The sequence below is a fragment of the Hyperolius riggenbachi genome, chromosome 2, assembly GCF_040937935.1.
Source record: "Hyperolius riggenbachi isolate aHypRig1 chromosome 2, aHypRig1.pri, whole genome shotgun sequence".
Classification (NCBI taxonomy): Eukaryota; Metazoa; Chordata; class Amphibia; order Anura; family Hyperoliidae; genus Hyperolius; species Hyperolius riggenbachi.
In genome coordinates, this window is record NC_090647.1 from 265,412,181 (window position 1) to 265,424,809 (window position 12,629).

At 43.9% G+C, this 12,629-nt stretch overlaps 1 protein-coding gene across 4 annotated transcripts in view; it reads left to right on the plus strand.

Annotated features, from left to right (window-relative positions):
• Positions 1–12,629, plus strand: part of LOC137546312 (multidrug and toxin extrusion protein 2-like) — a 64,259-nt gene that overhangs the window by 35,232 nt on the left and 16,398 nt on the right. For all 4 annotated transcript variants that reach the window (XM_068268610.1, XM_068268611.1, XM_068268612.1 and 1 more), the window contains 2 exons: positions 3,443–3,540; positions 3,661–3,774. In XM_068268610.1, the coding sequence (XP_068124711.1) occupies positions 3,443–3,540; positions 3,661–3,774 (212 nt within the window). The remainder of the gene's footprint in view (positions 1–3,442; positions 3,541–3,660; positions 3,775–12,629) is intronic.

Sequence of the window (12,629 nt, forward strand, 5' to 3'; positions counted from 1 at the left end):
CTATGTTTTAAGCCAGGTGACTCTTCTAATTAAGTTTACTAGGGCCATAGCCTTAGCTCCTGCTCTCAGGGACTCCACTAGAGCATCTGCGAGAAAGGCTAGAGCCCTAGCTATAACTGGGAGAGACTCCAAATTTCCAAATGAGGAGTACCTGAAACTAAATGATTCTGAAGTTCATCAATCCATGTTATTAGATTTCTGGAAACACACACTGATGATATGGTGGGTCTACATAGGAACGATATTGCTTCCCATGTGCGTTTTGATAACACTTCCACTTTTTTGTCCATTGGGTCCTTAAGGGCCCCAGTGTCCTCGAACGACAAGTCTGCGTGCTTCGAATATTGAGATAGGATGGCGTCCAATTTGGACATTTAGCCCATCTCTGAATCTCCTCCTCCTTAAAGGGGAACCTTCTTTTGAAAGACTTGGGGATAGCTAATCTCCTTTCGGGCGCTTCCCACTGGTCATCCATGATAGAGTCGAGGGCTCTATGAATAGTAAAGACTCTACCTGTTGATACCTGTAGCCCTTTATAGATTACGTCTTGTACAGAAGTCTCCTGGACCGTCATAGGGATCTGTTCAGAGTCGTAAATTGCTTTTAACAACTCAGACGTCTCGTCTGCACAAAACAAATATTTAGAAGTTGTTTTTAGTACAGGCCCGTCTCCTGACTCCCCTTCAGAGAGACCCTCCTCCATCTCCTCTAATTCTTCTCCTGAAGACTCATACTGCTCCTGAACCTGTACAGGGGTAGCTGAACTGCTTGTATGGGAGACTTGTGGGGATTGAGACTTCTCTGACATAGCCGCTCTCTAGAGTGCTTGAAATGTAGTTTGCATCTCAGCGGTAAATGAAGTAAAAAAATTGCTTCACAACTTTTGATGAATCTTGCTCTGCAGAGTCATCCAAGCATTTCTGACATAGTGCTTTCAACCAAGTGTCAGGCAATTTTACATTACAAGTGTTATATCTTCTTGATTTATTTTTATATTTAAGGGATACTGGCTTTGAACTATCCTTTGCCTGTCCCGCAGAGACTTGGTTAGGCACATCAGTTCTTTTTGTAGGCTCCATCACAGCAGAATTAGATTGCTCCATGCTGTTTGGCAGCCGGCTTCCATCTAATGCAGGCTCCTTATAAGGAGTCTGGTGGCTCCACCCCTTCTGCAGGGGATCCTCAGCGCCATGTTTAATCCTGGCAGCTGTTCCCAAACTAGCTGCTGCCGTTTCTAAAAGAGTGAGATGCAGGGATAAATCCCTCATTGCCCCCTCCGGCGCCGCCATCCAGCCGCTGTAGGTTGTCCTGTAGTCTGTGCGCAGACAACCAATCTACTGACACAGCGGGGAAGCCATTCCTCTACCCCCCCCCGAAAGCGGAAGTGCGTCACCAAGGGGCGTGGCTTAGTCGCGGCGCGAGGTTCCAGACGCTAAGCAGGCATCCGGTCTCACTGCACGTCTGCCTGATGCCCCCAGCCTCCGCCCGCACTAGGCCTATGGACAGCATAGAGGGAGAAGCGCTCCCTCCAGACAAACGTCTCTGCTCCCATGCAAGGTCTACAAACAGCCCCAGCCATCCGCAAACATACAGAGCAGGTACAGAACTCTGTATGTGTCCCCCCAGCCTGACTACCGGTAACACCATACCAGCAGTACACACAGGGTCCAATAGTTGGTAGCGTAGAGGTAGAACTTAGAGGCCATAACGACTGCAACACATGACCCCTAGTCCCACAGAAGCCTGTGAATCCTGCAGCGAGGAAACACAGTGAAAACTGTTAGTGGGAGGGGAGCACCTGTCCTATATACCTCCTCAATTAATTGAATGCTAAGCCTGTGTTTCATTTGCAGGGAGGGGCCAGGGTACTCTCAACTAGGGGCCATGGAGGACGTAGGGATAAAAGTCAGATACTCACCTACGGAGAGGGAGGCTCTGGGTCCCGTAGAGCTTTCCCTCTCCTCTACCGGTACCCGCTGTTGTCCTGGCTCCCTCATAGCAGTATTCGACTGTTTCAGTCAAATACAGCTGTCTCCTGGCCGAAGGGAGGCTTCGGAAATGCTTCGGGAGCCCGAGTGCTACCGAAGATGGGCCGCTCTACACTGCGCACGTGTGCGCGCCCTTTATGACGCACTCGCGTGTGCGCCGCCTGTCTTCAGGAGGACTTAGCTCCCAAAGACTTCCGAAGTCTCCTCGGCGGGGGATGGGAACGGAGGAGCCAGCGCAGCACCGGGGGCACGGTGAGAGGAGAGGGAAGGCTCATTAGGACCGAGCCTTCCCTCTCCTTAGGTGAGTATCTGACTTTTTTTTATTTAAATAAGGGTTCCCATTAGCTTTACGGAGAGATACATTGTGAGTTAATAAGGAAGGCAAGATAATTCATCAGAAAAGCTTTGTACATCAGCCTCAGTATTTCAGTATTTGATCTCCAGATTCTGTATAAATGCTTGAATTAAATTAAATACCTGAAAAAGTCACTTTCAAAAATGTTCTTTATTTTAATCAATAAGGCAACCAGCATGAATTCATTACATCATAGGATAATTTACTTTTTCATGGTACACTATAGCATGACTAAAACGTACCTTTGATGAAAAAGGTTATATACTTTCCTCAGTAGTAGGGAGTCTCTGGATTGTCCAGATGCTTCCTGGATCCTCCTAGAGCCTACTGTGTCAGCGCAGAGTCCCTCTAAACCTATTCATGCTGCATAGATGTCTTGTGGCCACACTCTCACTGTGAATGGATTGAGCATGCACAAACAAGTTCCACACATGCCCAGTAGAATGTATCGCTCATGAACAGAGGGGGAAAAAACGTGTATGAGCAGCCTTGCTTTACTGGGACCTTTGTTGTGCATGCCCAGTCCTGATGTGCTCACTACAGCTGTGAATACAGCCAGAAGAGAAGAGGGAAATCTGCACATCAACAAATGGCTCAAGAAGGCAGTACGCACCGCCCCATCAGTTGGTCAGGGGTAGAGCAGCAAAATAGTAAAATATTGGTGATTGAAGTTACTGATATTTTACTATACATTACCCTAAACCTAACCCTCCGTTCAGGATGCCTAACTACCCCCCACCCCCACATCTAATGCCTACCCCCTCCCCTCCCCTGCAGGTGCCTAACCCTGACCCACCCAATGCTTAACCCTAACCTCAAGCACCCAAACTACCGATAGTTGGAGCCAATCTGCTACTGCCATGTAATGCAATGTAGTTGCCCAACGGCTGTTAGCCGCATCGGGTGCCCAAGTGACCGAGTTTGGGCACCGGATAGCGGAAATTTAACACAGGTGTCTATTAGATCCAGGCAGCTTCTGGTCCCTTCAGAGGCTTCTAGCTATTGCAGTAGGCATCTTTTACCTGCCTCCCCACTACAGGTTTACTTTATGTTCTTCCTTGTGTTTGTAAGATGTTTTATTTTTTTTCTTTCTCCACAGGGGATCCGCTTTGGCAAATACTTTATCTAATTTTGCCATGTCTGGTCTGCTTCTCATCTACATCATTGTGAAAAAGCTATATGTATCCACATGGGGAGGTGCATAAGTATGAATAAAGTCCAAGTATGGCTGTAAAATAAAAGGTCTATGACTTATGTTATAGCAAGATGGTAGATTCCCATCTATTGCATTTAACTTTAAGAATGTGTGTGCTTCAGGTTGGTCCAGGGATTGTTTACAAGAATGGGACTCGTTTATACACTTGGCTATCCCCAGCATGCTTATGGTGTGTTTGGAGTGGTGGAGCTTTGAAATTGGAGGATTTTTGGCAGGTTAGTGTCATATTTGTTACTTATTTGCAAGCAGGCTTATAACAGAAATTCACACTATACAGTACGTAAATCAGCATCACATTTTCTATTTTAAGTAGCAAAGGGTGTCTGTTGCCTTGAGATCTTTCCTGTAACCTGCTGCCTAGGGAAAACTCGCATAGGGGTATAGTCACTAAACTGCAGTAATAAGAATAACCTGTGTCTAACCGCATGGTATATATGAACTAAAGTGAGTTTAGCAGAATTACGCTCTACTCATCATGCATAATACGTTACGAACTTTTTTTTTTTTTTTTAACAAATCATTTTATTGAATTTCTGCATAAAAAGTTACAAACTTTAAGGGATGTGTAAAAACACTGGCGCTCCCTTTAATAAACTACATACTACATACAACAGAAAAGAATGGCCACCAGTCATTCAAGATAGTCCAACAATATGACCTAACCTGCACATAAGTTTGTAAACAGTATGAAGAGAGAACAGTTGCAAGACATTCGATTGGATTGCACAGCCTGTAGAAGTTGTGTTTGCTTCAGCTTACATGCTGTAGCTAGATAATATTTGAGAATATGTAATATAGCTATTATGACCGACTAGGGAAAACCAACAAAACTTTTGAATGAAAAATGGGAAACAGTAAATTCGGTCGCATGAGGCAAGTGGGCAAAAAGGGCGCCGCCATGGACTGCCATATTGATTATCGTTTGACGGGCGCCCACCGGGAAAAAAAAGCACCCGCGTAAAATAACGTTTTATCATTACATTTTTGCTAATTCATGTTTTCCACATTTCCCCACGATCATTGTCGTTAACATATTAAAATGTTATCCCTTACTGTTTGTAAACCATTATTATTCACAAAATAAAGCGATCAGTACGTAACGTAAATTGTAAGATATTTTATCCTTTACTGCTTTTAAAACATTATTCTCCACACAATAAAGCGATCACTAAGGGGGGGTCTTAGGTTTAGGCACCACCAGGGGGGTCTTAGGTTTAGGCACCACCAGGGGGGTCTTAGGTTTAGGCACCACCAGGGGGGTCTAGGGGTTAGGGGTAGGTACAGGGACGGTTCTGTGTGAGAGTAGGGTTAGGTATAGTTTTACCACACTTATTACGAACTTAGTTATATTTCTATCATCGGTATAAACAATATTTTCAGATTTTATTAAAAGAAGGAACAATAAATGAAGGTTATTCATAATAATATACAATTACAACGATTAAACATATATTATCATTTTTTTAAGAAACGTAATTATAAGTTTCACTTTTAAAACAGGGAAGATTAACGTTTTCACAATTGCCGATTTCAGACACATTATTTAATGATTTATACATTTGTAAAACATTATTTTTAAACGAAATACAGCACAATATTTTTTTTAAATGCTATTAGTGCTTATCGTTTAAACCCCGCACCCTTTTTTCCCAGACGCCCTTTTTTAACGTACGCTGAAAAATGATCCATTGGGACAAAGAAGTAGTACCTAGGCCATTGTTTACCATTAGAGGATGCTATCATGTTATCCATTGAATATGATAAAGGGCATTACCCCCTAAAGACCAGAGCAATTTTAACTAAATGGGCCACTGCAGCTTTAAGGCATAGCTGCAGGCCCGTACAACTCAGCACACAAGTGATTCCCTCCCCCCCCTTTTCTCCCCACCAACAGAGCTCTCTGTTGGTGGGGTCTGATCGCCCCCCAGACATTTGTTTATTTGTTGATCTTTATTTGTTTGTTTTTTAATAAAAATATGCTGCTTTTTTAAAGATTTCTAAATCCTCCCCTCCCTCCCCCCACCAGCCATCAGTGTGATCGGCTGTCATAGGTTTCAGCCTATGCATCAGCTGGAAGGATCCGCACCGTCTTAAAATTTCTTATTTATTAAAGCTCTTTTTAAAATGACATAGGCAAAATGTCAGTGTGAGCCGGGTCACCATTGACGCACGGCGTTTCGGACACCAGTTCTTTCTCAAAATGGTGCCAGTACACACTCCAAACTAACACAAACACATGCCCTTTGAATCGAAAATATTCCCTGTGGACCTGGTTGTTAATATTTCTCAATATTAATTAACGAAAGTCGAACATCATGTCCTCAATTACAGGTTATCCTTTTGCCCTTCTCATTTTCCGGATTTTTTTCAATTGGATATCGAATTACAAAAGTTTTTTAGATCCATCAAATTAAAGAACTTTTTTTCAAATGGCTTCAATTTTACAAGGTTGAGTGTTGACAGCACGGAAGTTATATACTTAAAGGAGTGGGGTCTAAGGAACAAAAGTGTGTTCCAACCGACTAGTCATGCTGTCATAGATAGGTTCATCACACAAGTCACGCGAAATATTGGTCAACTACAGACTGACTTTGAAGCAAAAAAGTTGAGAGTAATGGGTAGTAATGTGACAAAAGAAGAGAGGCTGGCTATCAATCGTTTATCCAAGAATAAAGCAATTACAATACGTGCAGCGGATAAAGGAGGAGCAGTTGTCATTTTGGACACTAGTATGTACAAAGAAGAAATCTTACGACAACTTGGTGACAAGCATGTCTATGTAAAAGTCCCCAATGATCCTACTCAGGGGCGTAGCAATAGGGGGTGCAGAGGTAGCGACCGCATCGGGGCCCTTGGGCCAGAGGGGCCCCCGAAGGGCCCTCCCTCAACTACAGTATTAGCTCTCTATTAGTCCTGTACTCATAATAATGACTTCTATAGATACTTTGAATAGTGGTAATCATTAACAAGCTGTTCCCCATCCCCTTCTTGCCCCTCTGACACTGTAGTTGCCATTGGCAGGTTTTGGTGCGCCGTATCAATTGTTATGTATAGAGTGTTTGGGGTGCCCTAATGTAAAACTTGCATCGGGGCCCACAGCTCCTTAGCTACGCCACTGATCCTACTATGGAAATTCAACGCAAGATTGAGAGATTACTTTGCCAAGCAGAAGAACGATCTTTAATAGATAAAGAACTTAAAGACACTCTGAAGCGAGAATAAATCTCGCTTCAGAGCTCATAGTTAGCAGGGGCACGTGTGCCCCTGCTAAACCGCTGCATACGCGCCGCTAAACGGGGGTCCCTTCACCCCCAAACCCCCCACTGCGACACTTGGTCGCAGGCTTGGTCGCTCCTGGAGGCAGGGCTAACGGCTGCAGCCCTGCCTCAATTCGCGTCTATCAGCCGCGCATCGCCGCCTCTCCCCCGCCCCTCTCAGTGAAGAAAGGCTGAGAGGGGCGGGGGAGAGGCGGAGATACGCGCTGACAGACGCGCGTGGGGCAGGGCTGCGGCGGTTAGCCCTGCCCCAACCAGGAAGCGCTCCCCCACATTACGATGGGGTTTGGGGGGACAGGGACCCTCGTTAAGCCAGGGGATAGCAGCGGTTTAGCAGGGGCACATGTGCCCCTGCTATATATGAGGTCTGAAGCGAGATTTATTCTCGCTTCAGACTCTCTTTAAGCAATTTTTGACCAAAGAACATCCCAGAATTCCCATAATATACAAATTGCCAAAAATACATAAGGATCTTCATAACCCCCCTGGGCATCCAATCGTCTCAGGGGTGGACTCAATTTTTTTCAATTTTTTTGGACAAAATTTTGAATCCCATTGTTCTAACTTTAGATTCATATTTGAGAGATACACAACAGTTTTTACAAAGTATCTCACAGATACAGGGCCTAGATGAGGATGTTATGTTGGTGACTATGGATGTCAATAGTCTCTATACCTCCATACCCCATGAGGGGGGCCTGGAGTCAATAGAGCATTACCTGCTTATCAGTACTGATTTTGACAAAGAACAGAGGGACTTTTTGATGGAGTTGTTAGATCTGGTATTAAGAAACAACTATTTTTTGTTTAGAGATGATTTTTATGTGCAACGTAGAGGTACGGCGATGGGCTCAAACGTGGCCCCTTCCTATGCTAATTTATGTGTTTGTACAAGGATGCTTTTGTATACTCAAATTCGCTATTTTGCAAACATGCATTATTATGGCGCTGCTACATTAATGATATTTTGTTTGTGGGCGGGGCCACGCTCGAGCCTTGAGACCTTTAGGGAACAACTGCACAAAGCCTGCCCGGAGATACAACTAACGGTTGAGAGTAGTTATGATAGGGTTAGCTTTTTAGATACTTGGGTGATAAAACAAGGGGATCGTTTGATCTCCGATCTCTACATTAAGCCAACTGATAGAAACTCAATACTCCATTATGCCAGCTTCCATGCCCCACATGTTAAAATTAATATCCCTAAGGGACAATTTAAAGGAATTGAACGCATTGTTAGTGACCATGTAGTTAGGGCCACACGTTTGGAAGAAATGAAATACAAATTTCTTGCTAGAGGTTATCCAATTGCTTGTTTTGAAAACAAAATGGGAGCTGGTATAAATAGGAGACTTGGGACATATAGAAAGAGAGGTGGTGTGAGTAACAGGATACCTTGTGTTACCACATATAACATCTTATTAGACAAGATAGCAGGGATTATTAATAAATTCTGGCCCATGTTAAAAGAAGGACTGCCCTATGTACATGAATTTCATGATTATCCTCTTATGTCTTACAAGTGTGCTCCATCTTTGCGAGATATACTAGTTAAAGGAGATTTGGGCACAGAGAAAAAACAAGTGACAGTTAGAAATGGGACATATCCATGCCTGGGTTGTCATCTCTGCAGTTATGTGTGTAAAGGCGACACTTTTACCCACCCCAGCAGGGGCACTAAATTTAGGATACAAGGTTTTTTTACATGTGAATCTAGGTATGTTGTGTACCTGTTGTAGTGCCCCTGTGGGATGGGTTACGTGGGGAAGACAACCCAGGCATTACGAGATAGGTTGGCATCACACAAGTCCAATATTAGAAACAAGAATATGGACTTGTCTGTATCAGAACACTTTACAGTTCAAAAACATAGTCTATCACAATTAAGGGTACAGGTTTTAGAGGGGGTCTCGATCCAGAGGAGAGGTGGGGATAGGCACAAACAACTACTTAAAAGAGAAAATTATTGGATAAAGAAACTGGAGACTCTTGAGCCCAAAGGTTTAAATAGAGAATATGAGCTTAGCAAATTAATCTTTTAGTGAATTGATACATTGAGACATTAAGCAGAAATGTGTGTTTGAAAAGTGCAGTGTATTAATGTATTCTTCCACTAGATGAAGTAAAGAGCCTGGGAGCGCCGCACCTCGTGGCCAATTGAATTATCTGGAGGCGCACATTGTGTGCGTGTATCTGTAGTAAGTCCTTATGGACGAGCGGACGTTGTCGCTCATGTTTCCATTGGCTGGGAGTGTGACGTGTGGGCCATGCGTCTTTATTTACGAGTCCGTGAGCGGACGTTGTAGGCAGTAGTTTGATTGGCTGGCGGGGAGGAGAGACGCCGCAGTCTTAGAGCGGACGCGGCAGGCTGTCCTCTCATTGGCCGGGGAGAGGAAGTCCTGAATAGCCTGGCGGATGCTGTCGGCACAGTTTTCCTTGGCTGACCCCGCGTGGATGGAAATACACAGAGTGACACAATGATCCAAGGTATTTATGAGACGTAGTTTATATGTCTCTGATACAGGAGAGTGACAAGTGTATTCCTGGAGACAGGCATATTGGACATATGTTCCCAGGCTGTTATTTGTCATTTACTTTTTGCTTTTGCACTTTGATGAATATACATGTATGCTGATTGTCTGAAAATGTTGCAGTTCTCCATCAGGCCCTCTGATGGACTATTTAAAGGGCATGTGTTTGTGTTAGTTTGGAGTGTGTACTGGCACCATTTTGAGAAAGGACTGGTGTCTGAAACGCCGTGCGTCAATGGTGACCCGGCTCACACTGACATTTTGCCTATGTCATTTAAAAAGAGCTTTAATAAATAAGAAATTTTAAGACGGTGCGGATCCTTCCAGCTGATGCATTAAATCCCGGTGACTCCAGGGGTGATCCCGGCACGTCATTTTCCATAGATGCAGTTGACATTGAATCTTCTGAAAAGGTTTCAGCCTATGACAGCAGATCACTCTCGCATTTACAGATCAGTACAGCGCTGCTGCTGATCGCAGCACTGTACAATGTACAAAGATGGCGGTTTCGCTGTCTAACAGTCTCCCGAGCGGCAATCGCCGCTCGGAGACTGAAGTCAGGGCGGAGCTCCGCTCCTCAAGCAGGAGATGTGCGCGCAGCCTGTGCGCGATCTCCTGCAAATCCCAGCCCCAAGACTTGACGCCAATTGGCGTTAGGCGGTCCTGGGGCTGCCATCGCGACAACCCCAGGACCGTTGGCGTGGGGCGGTCTTTAAGTAGTTGAGAAGTTTAATAAAGTTTTATGGGTAGGTTGGAGAGTGTTTTCATCTTCTCTTAGATTATATAAAGATTTATAAAAATCGCTGAAGGCATTCACTATAGCTTGGGGGTCATATAGTGGTTTTTTGGAAAAAGGGTGGATGAGTTTGTTTATTTTTGCTTTAGCTGATCTATGCTGAATAAGTTTAGTTGAGGTAGAGCTTGCTTTGTTATTTTGGTGATAATGAGATCATTTAAGTCTTGATGATCAAGATTCGTATTCTGCTGTTAGAAGTAGTCGCAATTCCTGTCTAAGGTTAAACAGTATCTTAGCGCCTGCTTGAGTTGTATGGTTCTTATGGGCTTGTTCTGCTTCCTTAATTGCAGCTAGTAGTTTGTCCATTTACCCTGTTTCTCTTTTTTTGCTCGGGCTCCTAGTTTAATGAGATGTCCTCTCAGGACTGCCTTAAAGGCTAGCCAGATTGTGGCCTCTCCAACTTCCGTCTTAGTATTAATATCAAAGTACTCAATTATGTGATCATTGAACTGTTTCTTGTTGGTTTCAGATAACAATAGCGTATTGTTCAACGTCCAGGGGGTCTAGGGGATTTATATGCTGCAAGGTCTAACGATAAAGATACGGGGGCATGGTCTGACCATGAAATAGAATGTATAGCTGCATCTGATATTTTCAGGCTCCTATAGCAAACAATTTCTGAAGGAACCTCAGTTGGCCTGTATTGGGCACATATAGATTAAGTAATGTACAAGCTACCTTATTGATGACACATGAAACCATTAAATAACGACCTTGTGAGTCTTTCTCTACTGAGATAATATCTACATCTAGATTCTTATGGAATAACCATTCTTTTCTTCTTTTGGAAGTTATTGCATATTATGTGAGGGAAGTTCGGGTGAGAGCATAGTGGGGCTTTGCCCTCCATAACCGGATTGCTTATTTTCACATACTGTGCCTTTTTATCGGAGCATTTAGGCCCTTGACATTAATAGAGGTAAAGTTCACTATGGGTAATGAAGGATATGTGTATATCGTTGCTTGTACAGTATTCCAAGGAGAGTCTCCAAATGTATAAGGATAGACCAGAAACGTTTCGAGAGATTAGGGGTAGGAAAAGGGGTAGATCATCTATGTTGTGTCTTCTTAGAGTCTCTTTGTAGCTGAGAGTGTGTTGTAAAGGGTGGCTGAGTTATGACTCTCCAACCAGGAGTAGCCTTATGAAACTTGATTGAGCTGTAGAGAGTAATTCCAGGGCGGGGGAGGTAGTGACTTGTTATCCACCATGTGGGAATAAAAATCACTACTAGTAGTTGAAGGAACATTCAAAAGAAAATAGTGCTGGGTCGGAACACCCCTTCAACGTACCTGATGCCAATCAAGCGGAACCTTAGCTGCGTAAGTGGCGTGTTGGGTTTTCAGATATCTCGCATATCTTTGCATTGTATTCCCCAGAAGGATAGTAATTTGTAACCATCTTCAGAAGCTTGAATAGAGAACATTTTCTCTCCCCTCGTAACAAGTAGCTTTGTGGGAAATCCCCAACGGTATAAAATGTTGTTATCACGTAATGCTTTTGTGATTGGGGCCAGCGATCTGCATTTAGCTAATGTGGCCTCTGATAAGTCTTTACAAGGTAATGTCTTTAAAAGGCTCAGGTAGGGATCCATTTTGTTTAACAGATTGAATGAAGCAAGTTTTCTTTGGTATGGATGAATTAAAAATTACAGATGGCATCTCTGGGGACATTGTCTGGCAGATGTAAGGGCTTAGGAAGCCTACAGTATGTGCACATTCTATCACTCTCTCAATGTCAGACAGCTGAGGCAGGGTTTTTTGAACTGAAGTTCCAATGTAACCTTTAAGCTGTGACTGTAGAACTGACTCTTCCACCCCTCTGAATTTCAAATTGCATCTTCTGTTCCTGTCCTCTAGATCCACTGCCTTCATTTTAAGCCACGATATATTCTGCTGATTTTCTTCCCAGCAACCTACTGTTTTATTGTACTCAGTAGTAAGCATGGCCACACTATGTTCAACTGTAGCTACTCTGTCTCCCAGTGAGCCGATAGATTGCTGCAACTGATTTGTTATGTGTAAAAATTTAGCAGACAGGGAGGATTTGAGAGGGACTATCAGCTCTTTTAGATAATTTTGAGTTATTCCTTGATCTGAGGTAGGAAAGTTCTTAAGGGGAGATGGAGGCACAGGGGTAGGAGCTGCCGAGATGGCTGCGGAGCTTACCTTCTCATCAGCTGCAGTGAGCTTCATCTTAGATTTCACTGGGCTTCTAGATGCTGGAGACACGGATTCTGGGGATAAATCACCCGGGTGTTGCTCTGTGTCAGCACCGCGCTCGGATCTGGTAAAATTCGCATACAACCGCATGCGATTTCGCTCCTGCATGCGAATTCGTCCGCGGAGAATCCGCGGCGATTTCCCACCGCACTAGTGGAATAACGCACTATTAGAGTATGTGTTGCAGTGCTGCTGCTGGGCCAAGGGCTGTACACAGTAATAACTAAAAATTTCGGCTATCCGGAATC